A 16,012-nucleotide genomic window follows, 5' to 3' on the forward strand; every position below is an offset into this window, starting at 1 on the left:
CCGCAGGTCCCATGGGGATCTGGATGTCGGGGGAGTCGTATGCTTGATTCCACCAGGACTTGAGTAGCCACTGGAGGGATCTCATCCTGAGGTGACCATTGGGAACTAGACGGGCCAGCGATGAAAGGTGACCGAGGAGACGTAACTACGATTGGGCTGGAAGTTCTTCTCGTCTGAGAAAAGGTCTTGCGACCTTCCTCAGCCTTGCTATCCTGTCGTCTGATGGTAACGCTTTGTGGAGAGTGGAGTCTATAATCATGCCTAGGTATACCAGTCTTTGAGTGGGAAGCAGTGAAGACTTCTCGAGATTTACCATGATCCCCAGATCTTGGCAAAGTCTCAGAAGTTTGTCTCGGTGTTGAAGAAGGGTTGACACCGAGTCTGCTAGGATTAACTAGTCGTCCAGATAACGGAGGAGACGGATGCCAATCCTGTGTGTCCAAGATGATACTAGGGTGAACACTCTGGTGAAGACTTGTGGTGCTGTGTAGAGACCGAAGCACAGCACCTTGAACTGGTACATTCTGTTGTCTAGGCTGAATCTTAAGTACTTCTTTGAAGACAGATGGACTGGGATCTGGAAGTACGCTTCCTTTAGGTCCCGTGTGCACATGAAGACTTGCGGTCTTACTGCTAGTCTGACCGTGTCTGCCGTCTCCATGCTGAAAGGAGTTTGTTTGACACACTTGTTCAGAGCTGAGAGGTCGATGACTGGTCTCCAGCCTCCAGACGCCTTCTTTACAAGAAAGAGTCGACTGAAGAAGCCTGGAGACCCGTCGAGAACCTCTTGGAGAGTGTCCTTCCTCAACAGGGTCTGGACTTCTGCCCGAAGGGCTTGCCCCCTTGCCGATCCCATGGCAAGGGAGTTCAATGACACTGGATTCGTCATCAGGGGAGGTAGAGTTGTTATGAACAGGACGAGATATCCTAGACTGATCACGGAGATTGTCCAGGGTGGCCCCGAGTTGCTTCCACCTGTTTGAGCAACTTTGTAGGCATCTCCCCACTGGTGGACATGCAGGGGGACTGCCTATCCCTGCGTTTGCGGCCTCGGCTGCTCACTCTAGGATTCTTGCCTCCCCTGGAGGACTTTTTGCCTTTCCTTTCTTTGACAGGAAAGGGCTTAGACACCAAGGTCTTCGCTGCTGTCATTGTCTTAGTGGTGTTGACTGGATGGGGCTGTTGTGGTGCTGGAGGCTTATAGGGCTTGGATGTTAAAGCCCTATGAAGGAGGGAATTTTGATGAGACTTCCTTCACCTCTCAGCGTCATGTTCCACATCCTTAGGCTCAAACAAGACGGATCCCTCTAGGGAGGAATGTCTGAGCCTATTGATTTCGGTGCTAGGGACCTTCTGATGGAATCTCTCAGCTACTGCATCCCGACGTTTCAGGATGGTATTTTCCCACAAGTTTGAGACTTGGTGGGCTAGAAACTCGATCGTGCAAGTACCTGAGAGAAGGAAAGTTTCCATAGCTTTCCTGGTACGTTCTTTGGAGAAATCCTCAGAACATATCAGGATACCTAAGGTCCCCAACCAGATGTCGACGTGGCTTGCATAGCACACTTCGCAACTTTCTCCTGGTTGAGGATCTCGGCTGCCCAGACGAGACCTGCCAGTTGGAGAGTCTCTCAAGAGGGACTCCCCTGGTTAGCTCTTCCAGCGAGTGGTGAAGAGGAAGAGCTAAACAAGGCTCCTCAAGGATCTCAAAGTACCTCCTCTGCTGTACGCGAGGAGGTGTGAGGAGCTTGTAGGTGGTACCGAAATGGTTGGAAGAGGACATCTTGGAGAGCTGATGTAAGTGGTTGTCCCTGGTACTCTTAACCCCTTGAGACCAGGGCAGTGCTGCACTGGTCTTGGAGGGTTTCTGAGTACCAAAGACACAGTCCAAGACTGTGTCCTTGCCCTCTTGAGGAGGGATCTCTGGGTCGGAAAACCCGTTGAGAGCCCTCATTAGAGTCAGAACTTGCCAAAACGCATGTTCTGACTCTTGTTGGTCTCCTCCTGCTGTAGGAATTGCAGCGAAGTCTCCTTCTATCCCCAGAGGCTCTTTTTGGGGAGAGTTGCGGACATTCCCTGGGTAGCTAGCTGGCTCCATCCTAGTCCTAGTAGAGGACTTCAGCAATGTTTTGGAGTCCTTAGATTCCTTCCTGGGAAGGATGTAGGACTCCAACATTGACGAGGGTGGCATGTTCCTTTCAATCCCCGACTGAGTAGACCCCTCGGCGCGAGGAGAGGTTTCCCCCATTGGTGCGATGGGGGAAAGTCTCTCTTCGCGTGATTCCCTTGGGGACGCAAAATCTTCATCCGAAAGGGAAGGAGAGGCAGTCTGAGGAAAAGAAGGAACCTGCCTCGAAGGTCTGCGTGGAGTCAGTTTCGCCCTTGGGGAAGTGACCGCGTCTTGAACTCCTCTTTTTCTCTTCAAAGGGGGTAGAAGAAGCCATCGTTCTGTGTCCCAATTCAGAGAAGACAGGCTTGAAAGCTTGCGTTACGGCTCTGATCAGTGCACCGAGCCAGGGATGTTGGCTGACAGATGTGCTGTCAGACATGCCCCTTGAAGGGACAGGGATTGAAGGATCCCTAGGAGGAGTCCCCATCATTGGTGGGTTCGCCTGTGGTGACTTTTGGGATCCTGGACCCCTCTGTATGTTTCCGTTCTACCCCAAATGGGCGGTGGTATGCGCTTGCGGGGAGGGGAATGAGGCAACGGAGACCTTGCCGTGTGTAGTTCAGTAGTCTCGCGCGTGGGAGGATGTTGACACTCGCGGGAGTGAGAATAATGGCACTCGCGCGAGGGAGAATATCGGGGCTCGCGCGCGGGAGACTGTTGGGGCGCGCGCGCGTGAGGGAGACTGTTGGCGCGCGCGTGCGGGAGACTGTTGGCGCGCATGTGAGGGAGACTGTTGGCGCGCGCGTGCGAGAGACCGTTGGCGCGCGCGTGCAGGAGACCGTTGGCGCGCGCGTGCGGGAGACCGTTGGCGCGCGCGTGCGGGAGACCGTTGGCGCGTGCGGGAGACCGTTGGCGCGCATGCGGGAGACCGTTGGCGCGCGTGCAGGAGACCGTTGGCGCGCGCGTGCGGGAGACCGTTGGCGCACGCGCGTGCGCAGAATTAATACGTTAGTGCGCGCGCAGGAGAGAGTTCACGCGTATCTATACCAGCCGCAGGGCGCGCGCACACAGGAGAAAGATCCCTAGCGCGGGCGCACAGTTGAATCATGTGGGGTGCGCGGGAGCGCGAGAGAATGTTGGCACGCATCCTTTGGAGAAGATAGGCGAGCGCATCCGCAAGGATATACGCGTGGGAGAAGCCAGCATTGCTGTCTTCCCAGAGGTACTACTCTCAGTAGATCGTTGGCGCGCAGTTTTTTCCTGGCACGTATGATGATGCGCTGCATGGCGCGCAGGAGAATTGGATGTTGGGCGCATATGCCCGCGGGCAGGAGACTGATGGCGCGCGGGAGAGCGCTGCCGCGCAGGATGATGGCACGCAGGTGAGTCTTGGTGCGCATCTGGGTGTGGGCTCGTAAGAGTAGGGCGCACAGGCAAGACCTGGCGTGCAGAAGAACGTGGGCGCATATGCGCATGAGGGCGTGCATAGCGCGTGATAGAGCTATGCTCCTGTTGAAGCGTATGTGTGTGTTGGCGCATACGCCCTTGATGCCCGGTGTTAGGGTTTAGTGATGGGGCCTGACGAGCTACTAAGGAGCGTTCGTCAGGTCTTGTTGGCGTGTAGCGCATATGTGGTTGGCATGCAATAGCGTGCTTTGGTGGAGCCTTGTTAGGCCCATGTCAAAATGGTGACGGCAGGTCGGCAGGTCTGTCGGATGGAAGGTCGACGTGTCCTTTAAAAGGACGACCTTCCACCGAAGTAGATCGCGAACGATCTGCAGAAAGGTCCAGGACCAATGCAGGTGCAGTAACGGATGATTGGTCTAGAGGCTCTTCTGCGGTTGACTACATTAAAGATGTTGAACCAGAGGGGAGGGAAGGCCTCTAAGGCGAAGAGGAAGGCTCGAGATGAATGTCCCCTCTGGGGGCTGTTGGATCAGCAAGCTGACCTTCTGCAGTCCTCCGAAGAGGAGTCTCTGTAAGTGAACTCCCCGAAGGGAGAGAAACACTAGCAGGAGAGACTGACGATGGACTTAGTTTCTCCCTCGTAGGTTCAACAGGAACGGGAGAAACTAAGCCGTCAGCTACCGTAGAGTTTGGAGAGGCAGAGGTGATGGGTGATACCGCATTGGATACCTCTGACACCACAATGTCGACAAGAGACAGAGGATCAACCTCTGACAGTGACAACGATTGCTTGACAGCGGCACCCAATCGGATGTGGTTAAGCAAAACCTCCTTGGAGGGCGAACCCTTAAGCCCCAAGGAGGACCAAAGGTGGAAAAAAGGAGGTTAATGACATATCCTCCCCCTGGGGGAGAGCTGGAGCTGCTTCACTACGGGAAGCAACGTCATCTCTCTAGTCCCGAGGTTGGTAAACAATACATCGGTGTACGCTACCACTCGACGGCCTCTCGAAAGAGACCGACCGAGTGGGAGATTCGGAGGAGGTTTGGGCAACGGAAGAAGAGGCCTTGGGTTTTTCTCCTTTCAAAGAAACCTTCGAAGGAGAAATATCCCGTTTGGACTTCTTCTTCCGTCGTCGCGAAAACCGCTCCCACTGGGAGGTAGACCACTCCCTACACTCATTACACCTGTTGTTGCTATCACACCATTGGCCCCTACAAGAAGGATAAAGGGCGTGAGGATCAATCTCGACCGCCGACATGAATGTTCCACAGGAGCGGTCGGGAAACCCAGGGCAGGTCCGCATGATCGCAGAAGCCAACTTCACATAAACAGAACTAGAAAAAGAAAAGACAAAAGCATTAAATGGCTGCCAAATGACGGCGAGGATGAGAGCGGACACGTCCGACCACCATCCGAGCCCAGAGCAAAGTGAGCTCAAGCACAGGTGTGTGAGAGGGGGGGGTGGGGTAGCAAGCTACCCTCCCCTACCCCCGCTAACAAGCGGTGTGGGTAGTAAACCCTCGTTAAAAATTAAGGGCTCGTCATTTCAGCTACAGTACGCCGAAAGTAATACCCCTATTATATAGCGTGGTTTGTATTCCAGTTACGGAACGAATCAGAATTCTGACATTTTACTCTTTAGCACTAAGAGAACCCATCGTATTCTATACTAGTTACATCTTCAATTATCAAATTTGTCATTACTTCAAATGCTTTAAGATGGTGTTCTTTATTCTAAATAAGCTCTACCAGCCCTCTCATATTCTATAATTTCCTTGAAATTATTTAGTAATGACTTTGCTATCAGATTCCTAAAGGTATTTTTACCTATAGAAATTATATTAGATCACTTATTTGGTCAGTTAAAGTCTGCATACACAATATAATAACGATTTTATTTTTATATTATTTTGAGATTTCCTTAAAGTTTTTATCAATTCATTTGCTCCTTTCAGTTTTCTTATAAATCCTTTAATGTATTCATTAGAAATAAATTCCTGACATAATTTCAGAGGCCCCTGGTATCCTTATTAAACAAAAGTTTAAGGTGACAAAACCTTAAGCTTTCCTAATACAAGCTTCTTTCCATACACAACACAAGTTCAAACCTTCATCCCAGTTGTTATTTTGTTCAAGGAAACATTTAGTTAATATATTTTTCAAGGTCATAGTAACAAAACCTTTCAAGCTTTCCTTAGCTCTGCAGATGGTAAGCATGTTAGATATATATATATATATATATGTGTGTGTGTGTATATATGTGTGTATATATATATATATATATATACATGTATATATGTTCGTATATATATATATTATATATATATATATATATGTTCGTATATATATATATATATATACATATATATATATATATATACAGTATATATATACGTATATATATACATATATATATACATATACATATATATGCATATATATATATATATATATACTGTACATATATATATACACACAAACACACACACACACATATATATATATATATATATACATACATATATATATATATGAAGGGGCTAGCGATCCCAAGTATGAGGTAGAAATTTATTTCTATTTGAACACGATGTTGTGTTGATATTTATCCATATATATATATATATATATGACTCTACACCCGAATTTTATTTCGACACACGAAGTAAGCAATTTTCGTCGTACCGGTTGTATCCGAATTTTTCGACACGCGAAGTACAATTCGAACGAACACGTTCCTATTCTACACACACATTTTTTTTCGACACCCGAAGTAAACAATACCCGTACGCGTAGTTGGTACTCATAGCGCCGGATGTGTTTTTTATTCCCGCCGATAGAAGGCAGCACTTCGACCTCAAAGGGACCTTCAATTATCGTGGCTTGGGTCAGTCCTCTATTCTCGTCGGCTTCGTGCGGTTGTGCCCTGTGCGTTCTGCTATTACTGTATTGTTTTAATCGTGATTTTTTACGTGCATCCTTTTACGGTAATTTACGTAAAGTATGGGTCCTAAAAGGCTTAGTTTTGCAAGTGGTAGTGGTAGTGGTGAGAAAAGGAAGAAGGAAATGCTTTCTTTAGACGTAAAGCAAGAAATTATTGAAACTTGCTAAAGAATATGGCCGTAATATGTCGACGATCTCAACAATCCTGAAACAGAAGGAAGCCATTAAAGCAGTGAAACCCTCTAAGGGGATCACCATCATTTTAAAACGTCGTAGCCCTATCTTAGAAGAGATGGAACGACTTCTGCTAATCTGGATCAAGGACAGAGAGATTGTTGGCGACACCATCACCGAAACCATCATCTGCGAAAAGGCGCACGCCATCTTCACGGACTTGAAGGAGGAGAACTCTGGGGGTGATGCTGGGGAGAGTTCAACCGAACCTTCCTCAGATGATTTCAAGGCATCTCATGGCTGGTTTGAGAAATTTAAGAAACGGTCCGGGATTCATTCAGTTGTTTGCCGCATTGAGGCTGCTAGTGCGGACACAAAGGCTGCAGCTGACTTTGTCAAGAACTTTGAAAGGATCGTGCTGGAAGAAGGCTACGTAGAGCAGCAAGTGTTTAATTGTGATGAAACTGGGCTGTTTTGGAAGAAGATGCCCAGTCGAACCTACATCATCGCCGAAGAGAAGAAATTGCCTGGGCATAAGCCAATGAAGGATCGGTTGACTCTTGCCCTATGTGCCAATGCTAGCGGTGACTTTAAAGTCAAGCCCTTACTGGTTTAACATTCTGAGAACCCTGGGGCCTTTAAGGCACACAACGTGGATAAGGACCAGCTTCATTTTTTCTGGCGATCCAACTCGAAGGCCTAGGTCAACTAGGCAGTTCTTTGTGCAATGGGTTAACCAAGTTTTCGGCCCTTCTGTGAAGAAGTATCTTCATGAGCAGAAATTGCCTTTAAAGTGCCTGCTATGCCTTGACAATGCACCTGCTCACCCCCCCCCCCCTCCCGGACTTGAAGATGATATCTTCGATGAATTTAAGTTCATAAAGGTGCTGTATCTTCCACCGAATACCACTTCTATCCTCCAGCCCATGGACCAGCAAGTCATTTCGAATTTCAAGAAGCTTTACACCAAGCACCTATTCAAGCAGTGCTTTAATGTCACACAAAGCACAAACTTAACTTTGCGTGAATTTTGGAAAAGCCACTTCAACATCGTGCACTGTTTGAAGATCATAGATCAGGCTTGGGTGGATTAACTCGACGAACCCTCAATTCTGCCTGGAAGAAGCTGTGGCCTGATGCAGTTTCTCCCCAAGATTTCGAAGGTTTTAACCCCGAACCTGATCCCGTGGTGGGTGCAGCGGAAGACGTAGAGGAAATCGTCTCCCTTGGCAAGTCCATGGGTCTGGAGGTCGACACGGATGACATCACGGAACTCGTCGCCGAACATCACGACGAACTTACCACAGAGGAGCTCAAGGAACTCCATGCTATGTCTGAGCACATGAGTGATGACGAGGAAGGGATCGAGGAGGTAGAAGATGTGTTAGGTTCGGCGCATATAAAAGAGGTGTTAGGAAAATATCAAGACGTGGTCGACTTCATCGACAAATACCACCCAAAAAAATTGCAGGTTTGTCGTGTAGTTGCGCAGTTCGATGATGTTTGCCTAACTCACTTTCGAAACATTCTGAAAAGCTGTACCAAGCAACTATCTATCGATAGCTTCTTTAAAAAAAACTACGAAGCGAACTCGTTATGAAGAGGATGGAAGTGGTTCAAGAAAACGGCAAAGAATGAAGTGAAAGAAATTCAATCAATTTTAAGTGGAGAGAGTGAAAGTGATTAAAATTAATCATCAAAAAGAAAAAAAGGAAATGTAAAAAAAAATATAAAATATAAAAATAAATAAGCTAAGTTATGTTAAAGTTCACTTAGTGTAAGTTAGAATAAGTTACGGTAGTGTACGTTTATCGTAGTTAACCTCTCTACCTCCTCGCTGCCCGTCCGTCTCCTCTCTGCGTAGCAAGACCAACAACACCTGCGCTGGAGTTTCTAAGGTAAAGTGACGCTAAAAACCTGTTTCTTATTTATCATTTTTTGATAATCATTCTTTTTTACGTGTCTATTATCTAATTTAGTGTGCATTATTCTCATGGGTAATTATGTGTAGTAATTTATTAAGGAGTTATCATAGGTTTTTGGGCTCAACCACGGATTAATCCTATTTCAATGTATTCTTATGGGAAAATTCGTTTCGACTTCCGAACTTTTTCTACATCCGAAGTCGGTTGATGAACGGATTAAATTCGTATGTAGAGGTACCACTGTATATATATAGAGCCCAAATTCATATTCATAAATCTAATCCACTCTAATCATCTATATCAAGACCATTAGTATTTCTACCTAATTGACTCCTAGTATCAATAGAAGTAGGAAACAGCCCAGGAGATGCTTCTCAGAAGATCAAGTTCATATTATCTTTAGCTAGGTTAACTAGACAACTAAGTCGAAACACACAGACATTAAAAAGTAACTATAGGATTAGGTATTTATGCTTCACCATCAGTATCATTACCAAACAAAAGTGTAGCACTTTTCAAATGTAGTCATGTTCAGCAACAGCCACTTGATTTTTTCTTTGTTGATCCTGAATGGTAATACATTTTTGCTAATGGAGAAACCATATGCTTTTGTTTAAGACTTGTAAAGATAACAACACCACCATGTGTACCTTTTCTGGACAAAAGAATAGCCCTCTTAACCAATATAATCTTGCTAGAAGTAGTCGTAAAATTTCAGCAGGTACTGACTGACTTATGTTCACTACGGGAACTAAAACTATCACATTGGAATGTTGCAGTGATTACCCTTGTTATTCTGAAATGTTTTTTCCTGTTTTTTTACACCTTTCTCTTTGGTAACTCAATATGTTCTTCATGTTGATTTTGTTTTTCTTTACCTTATATGGGTCTCTTGGCAAAGTTATTGTTGGACTCCCTAAGAATTTCCTTGTAGTTGTAGTTGATACTAGTGTTTTTAGTATATAGATGTAATGTATGAAGAAATTTTGTCCAGACACTCCTCAGAGTTATTCACCTTTTATGTATCAAACTCATCTTTACTAGATCTTAACCACTTGCTTGATAATTCCCCAATTACATGACAAAACTGTGTTCAGTAATATCCTGTTCCTTGTAAGTACCGTATACTTGAAGTAGCCAATAAAAAAGAAATAGCAATTTATTTAATTGTGCAAATAATTAACTGGGATATGATTCAACAAAGTTTGGGACATTCATACACATTGGTATGCATCAGTGTTGTTGATAGTATTTGTGTTATAAACTACTGTAAGTCTATGAGGTTAATGCTTCACATTTTGACACTTGTATGGCTTGTTTGAAGGATTATTGTCAAGTAATTAGTGAAAATTAGAGCAAATTGAGATTGAATAAGCATCTTGATGCTGTGTGCGGAAAACCAAGTAATGCAGCTTGGCAGGAAAGGACACTAAAGAGGATCTGCAATATCATCTATAGGGTGTCATGCAAGCCACATATTCAGTAATACCCTTTACCTAGTGATTTTAGTATCTGGTACGGTACAGATTTGTGATAGATGTTTCCAATAAACTAAATTAAATTGAATATGTTGAGATATTTCTTCATTTTATTTTAGTTTTAGCTTATATTCATGATTTTTCTCAAATTTTTATGCATTTCATTTCAGGAAGGTGAGATGCAGTGGAAGTTGCCCTTTTCATGGAGAAACATGTTTGGTGGACCTATACCCTCAAATATATATTAGGTATAATGATATAAGTAATTGCATGTTTCTTTGTTGTAATGAGTAGTAATTTTACCTTAAAATTTAAGTTTAGAGTCAATTTTTAAAGGACAACATATAGTGTTTAAATTCAGTAAGAAATAGATGCAGGTATTTTGCGTTGTTAAGTAACGAATATCATTTTTGGGAGATTAACTCTCCCTTTCAGATTTCTGTTGCCATCTTTTTTATCAACTGAAATGTGACCTTTTTACTGTCAAATTTTACAGTAAAAACATACCAATCCACCTTTGACATTTCTTACCCAAGAGTCACTTAGGTAATAGTGCAGTTTTATCACTAGCCAATAATTATGATAAAAATCAGGTAGCAGTTTTGCTTCTTTAAATATATTTCAAATATTTGTCATTCAGGGTGTAATGGAGTTCATAGTCTTTTTGTAGCAAAGAATTGTATTCCAACCAAGGATATAAGAACAGCAAATGATCTCATTGGCATTGGTGACACAAAGATGTAGTTCCAGATAACTCATAGTTAATAAATCAACCTAAGTTTTTTAAAATGTCTAATTTAGTATACTGTACTATTTCTTTCCTACAATTGGATCACCTCATTTACTTTAGATTTTAGGTTATTTCCATTAATTTGAAAATTTATGATATTGAAGTGTTGAAAAGTGGAAACAACCAGACAATTGGCAAATAGGTGAACTGACTTTTCCTAGCAAAATTATAGGTTAGTGTGAGTAATTACCTTTCAGTAATCTGTTTTCATCACTGCATAGTTCAAAATTGACATGGCTGGCAAGCTTATGGAAATAAGAAGCAATCAAAGCAGTTTGAAAATTTATGTAAAGGATTAAGAACAGTAATTGTTGCTGCAATGTAGTAAGATCACATAATCCATAAATACTGTAGTTTTAATTTTTGTAGACTGCAATAAAGACTTTCATGCTAAGAGTTGTGATATTATAGCAAGAATATTTTCCGTATATGCTGTCTATGTGCCTCAATTTTAAGCTGTGCACATACCATCATAGATTTCACTGGTAAAAATGGCTTGTAAGATAGGGATGGGGATTTTGGAGAACCCCATATTTATGGATTTTTAATAATCATCAGCTAATTCTTGGGCCTCCATAATCTTAGGCTTCAATCTAAACAGAGCAGGTGCAAGCAGGAGCCAGGTGAATTAAATTGAAGATAGAATTTAGGCCTTAAGCCAAGCACTGGGGCATCAAAGGCCATTCAGTGCTATATAATGCAAATTAATGTATCATACCTGTATACTCACAACATTTGGTATCATTTTAACCTAAAAAACCAATCTCATCACTTACATACAATAACATTTAAATGTATAGTAAGGAATTTAAAGAATTGAATAGATGAATTAATAAAATTTATTAAAACTCTTGATGTAACTCAATACTCAGTATAAATTTTTCAAGTTCAGGGTATTACAATTTAACCCCAGTGTATGTCTTAAATATTTGTCTTGGTGTAAATATGTCCTCCACTGAAGATTAAAAACAGGACAACCAACCAAAGTATGTTTAATATCCATTGTCACTTGACAGGTATTACAAAGAGGGGCCTGTCTCCCTTCCCCACTCTTCATTAAATAATTGTGGGTTGCATGGGTATGGCCAATACGCAGTCTAGTTAAAAGGGTGTCATCCCTCCTACTTTTAGAATTACAAGATGACCAATTCACCACCGAAGGGTGATTGGCTTCACTTTTGTATTGGTGATCAATTCAGACCATCAAGCCTGCCACTTATTGTTATAGTAGAAATATATCTTACTTTTAAGGTTTTTGTGAGGAATACTTAAGGATGATGAGTTAAGTATCCCTGAAGCTTCCTTAGCTGCCTTATTTACTCGTTCATTCCCATCCATCCCATTGTGGACAGGGGCCCAACAGAAGAGAACACTGATACAGTATTCTTCCTAGACTTCAGAGGTACTAACCAGTCCTGCACCTCTTGTACTAGATGATGGGCTGGAATAATTTGTTTAATTGAGAGTAAAGCACTATTGGAATCCGTGAAAATTGTATCAAAACTATTGTGATTATCATTTTTTATTATATGTTGGACTGTGAGATTGATTGCTTACAGCTCATCAGTAAATACCGAGCAAGAGAATGGAAATTTCTTTCTAATAATAATATTATCCTCCACCACAACTGCACCTCCAACTCCAGCAGCCAATTTGGAACCATCCGTAAAAACATGTTTCCCATAATGTTGAGCTGCATGATTTAAAAAATCACTTTTCATTACCATACTGGTTAAGGTATTTCATCCTCCTGCCATAAAGCATACTTCAACAGGTAAATTACACCAAGGAGGAGACTTGGGATATCCTACCTCGGCTATCTGTGCTGTTATCAAATCTACTTCTCTAGCATCATTTTTCAGCTGTACTTCCAAAGGCTTAGGCATTGTAGATCTGTTAGGAGCTTAACCTAAAGGAGCCCTAACATATTTATTGTCAGGATTGTTTTTCATAGTAAGGGACCTAGCTAAAAACCTCAAACTCAACTCCTCTCTGCGGATGGAAAGGGGAGGCATGCCCAAATCCACATACAGACTATCAATAGATCTTCTGTATTCACCAGTGCAGATGTGGAACCCCATATTGTGAACAACAACAAGTTTCCCAAGTAAAGTCTTATTAGCTGACCCATAAATTTGACATACATAGTCTAACTTGCTCTGACACAAAGATGTATGAATTCTAAGCTAAGTTGATCTATCAGCACCCCAATCAAAATGTGATAAAACTTTCAAGATGTTTAGTGACTTTAACCTTGCTGGATAGGTCATTCATATGGGAACCCAAGGTCATTTTCTCGTTGAAAATTACCCCCCAAGAACCTGACATTATCCTCATATGGCAAAATAAGATAATTTAAGAAAAGGGTGGGGATCTGTTCTCTTTTGCGAGTACGTGTAAAATAAATGGCTTTGGTCTTCTTAGGAGAGAACATAAATCCACAGGAATTTGCCCATACAGAAGCAGCATTTAATAGTAATTTGAAGCTTTTGGCATGCTTCTAGTGAAGATGATCCACTACAATAAATTGCAAAATCTTCAACAAATAGCAATCCTTTTATGCCACTAGGAAGGTGACTCATGAGACTATTAATAGCAACATCTAAAAAGGTCTTACTTAGATGCCACCTTGGAGGACACCTTCTTCTTTGCATGTTATAGATGTTTTAGATATATATTTACTGCAAGATGTTCTCTTTGTTTTTTTAAAAGTTCTCTATTTTGTTTGGCATAGGCCCCGAGGTGCGCTATTCTATCTGCTTCATAGTTCGTTCTTAAGTATGTTCTGAAGCCAGTTCGGGTCACTTTCCTTGCATTGGCACATTCTTTACTCCACCAAGGAACTACAGAATGATGAGGTAAATCACATGTTTTAGGTATAAACTTGCTAGCATTATCATCAACAACATTTAAAAGGCGTTGATAAGCATACACTGGAGATGTAAAGTTACCATACTCTCTATCGGTGTGTGCACAGTTCCCATAAGATGTCCAGTTTACCTCATCTCTCTTCCATTTTGGCTAACACGGAAAAGGAAGATTGTGGGCATAATTTAACATTATTGGCCAATGGTCACTGTCGTGTAGGTGTAGACTGACTGACCAAAGGTAATCCAATCGAATGGACGAAGAACAGATTGACAAATCTGATGTAAAGTTGTGGAATACATCATACCTAGTTGGAGAACCATCATTCATTACAGTGAACCCTCGCTACTTCGCGGTTCGACCATCGCAGATTCACCACTTCGCGGATTTTTTCCATAACCCATATATATACAGTAATATATATGTATGCATGTATTTATGTATATATGTAGGTATGTATATGTGTATATATATAAATATATATATATATATATATATATATACACACACACACACACATATATATATATATATATATATATATATATATATATATATATATATATATATATATATATATATATATATATATATATCTAAAGTAGGAAGATGTGATGTAGTTCTAAGGGAAAAGTATGGGAAATATGTCTGGGTAATAAGCAAAGCTCTACCTCCAGTTTGTTTCTTCATTATGATCAGAGATAAATGTAAACAAAACATTGGTTGCCATTTTTTATCGTGCTTTTTAGCGTGTTTAGGAAATGCATGATATAAAATCACCTTTAATATTTGTGCCTGTTTTAGTTTAGGGTACTGTAGTACATGCATTAAGTGTTCTGTACATTAAAGGGTAGTTTGTTAACAGAACTACGTACAAGGGAAGGTTTTAAAAGTCTGAATATACATGTTGAATAAATAGGTAAATATGGTGTCACTACTTCGCGGATTTTCACCTATCGCGGCCGCGACTGGAACCTATCTACCGCGATAAACGAGGGTTCACTGTATTATTAGAACATTGTTGTCGATTAATTCTTCAACAAGAGTACCTTATCTTTCTCATACATTTCCACCCCATAAAGTATGCCTTGCATTAAAATCCCCCATTGAAATAAAAGGAGCAAGGAGCTGATTGATCAGGTCTTGGAGGTCAGAAAGTCTAAGACTTCTTGGATTCCCAGTGTGGTCTAAGACGAAAAGTTCTAAATAAGGTTCAAGATAAAGCGACCATAAATTAATTTTTTTCCAGATATGTGTTCTAAAAGCACACGTCTGTTGTAGTTTATTGAGGGGGATGGTTTCAAATTTTACAGACTTGTGAATGATAAAACCTTTGTCCCCTTGAACTCTGGCAGCTTACAAAGGAGGGATCTACAAATATGATATTTGATTCCAGGATTAATGGTTTGTCACTGATCTTGGTTTCTTTTAGGCAAATTATCTTTTATTATTGTTTTTCTTTGTCTCATTTGTCTTTTAGGATTTCTAATATGAAGCCAGGTAAGGCCTAGAGATTGAAGTTTTATTATGGCACCACTCTTCTTTTCTTTTTATCTCTTACATTTAGGATCATGAATGGAAAGGCAATTACTGGGTGTAGATGAAGGCGAGGACAAGGGGGACCTTTTCCTCTTGGAAGCTCTTGTTTTCCAATCTCCGTTAAGTCAGGAGCAAGCTGAAGCTTTTAAGATTCACTGATTCCAATGAAACTTCAAACAGAGCTGAAGGCATTACAGTAGATTCTATTGTTGGCTGGAGACTTATAAATCTATGGAAAAGCAATACACTGTAGCTCAGATACTTGGAATAGCTATACAGTATTCAGCTATGAGCTGTCTCTGGGACAGTTTATACCTCAGGTGAAAATGATTGCAGTTTGCCCCTAAATGAAATTCTCCTGTACAACTCGAACATAGAGAGTGAGCTGTCCTCAAATCTACACTTTTTGGTATAAACTTCACAGATACTCACATCACATATACCAAGGCACTTCCCCCAATTTTTGGGGGTAGCCAACATCAAACAAATGAAACAAAAAGGGGACCTCTCCTCTCTACTTTCCTTCCAGCCTGACAAGGGACTCAACCGAGTTTGGCTGGTACTGCTAGGGTGCCAAAGCCCACCCTCCCCCGCTATCCACCACAAATGAAGCTTCAAAACGCTGAATCCCCCACTGCTTCTACCTCCGCGGTCATCCAAGGTACTGGAGGAAACAGCACGGCCTACCGGAACTGCGTCACAATCGCTCATCATTCATTCCTATTTCTAGCACGCTCTCTTGCCTCTCCCACATGTATCCTCCTATCACCCTGAGCTT

At 42.1% G+C, this 16,012-nt stretch overlaps 1 protein-coding gene across 1 annotated transcript in view; it reads left to right on the forward strand.

Moving 5' to 3' along the window:
• The window catches only part of LOC137645802 (proteasome assembly chaperone 2), a 234,476-nt gene extending 223,255 nt beyond the window's left edge, over positions 1-11,221 (forward strand). Inside the window, exon 7 of the mRNA XM_068378749.1 lies at positions 10,208-11,221. Coding sequence (XP_068234850.1) covers positions 10,208-10,285 — 78 coding nt within the window. The 3' untranslated portion in view covers positions 10,286-11,221. The remainder of the gene's footprint in view (positions 1-10,207) is intronic.
• Positions 11,222-16,012: the final 4,791 nt, after the last annotated feature.

The sequence above is a fragment of the Palaemon carinicauda genome, chromosome 8 (assembly GCF_036898095.1).
Source record: "Palaemon carinicauda isolate YSFRI2023 chromosome 8, ASM3689809v2, whole genome shotgun sequence".
Classification (NCBI taxonomy): Eukaryota; Metazoa; Arthropoda; class Malacostraca; order Decapoda; family Palaemonidae; genus Palaemon; species Palaemon carinicauda.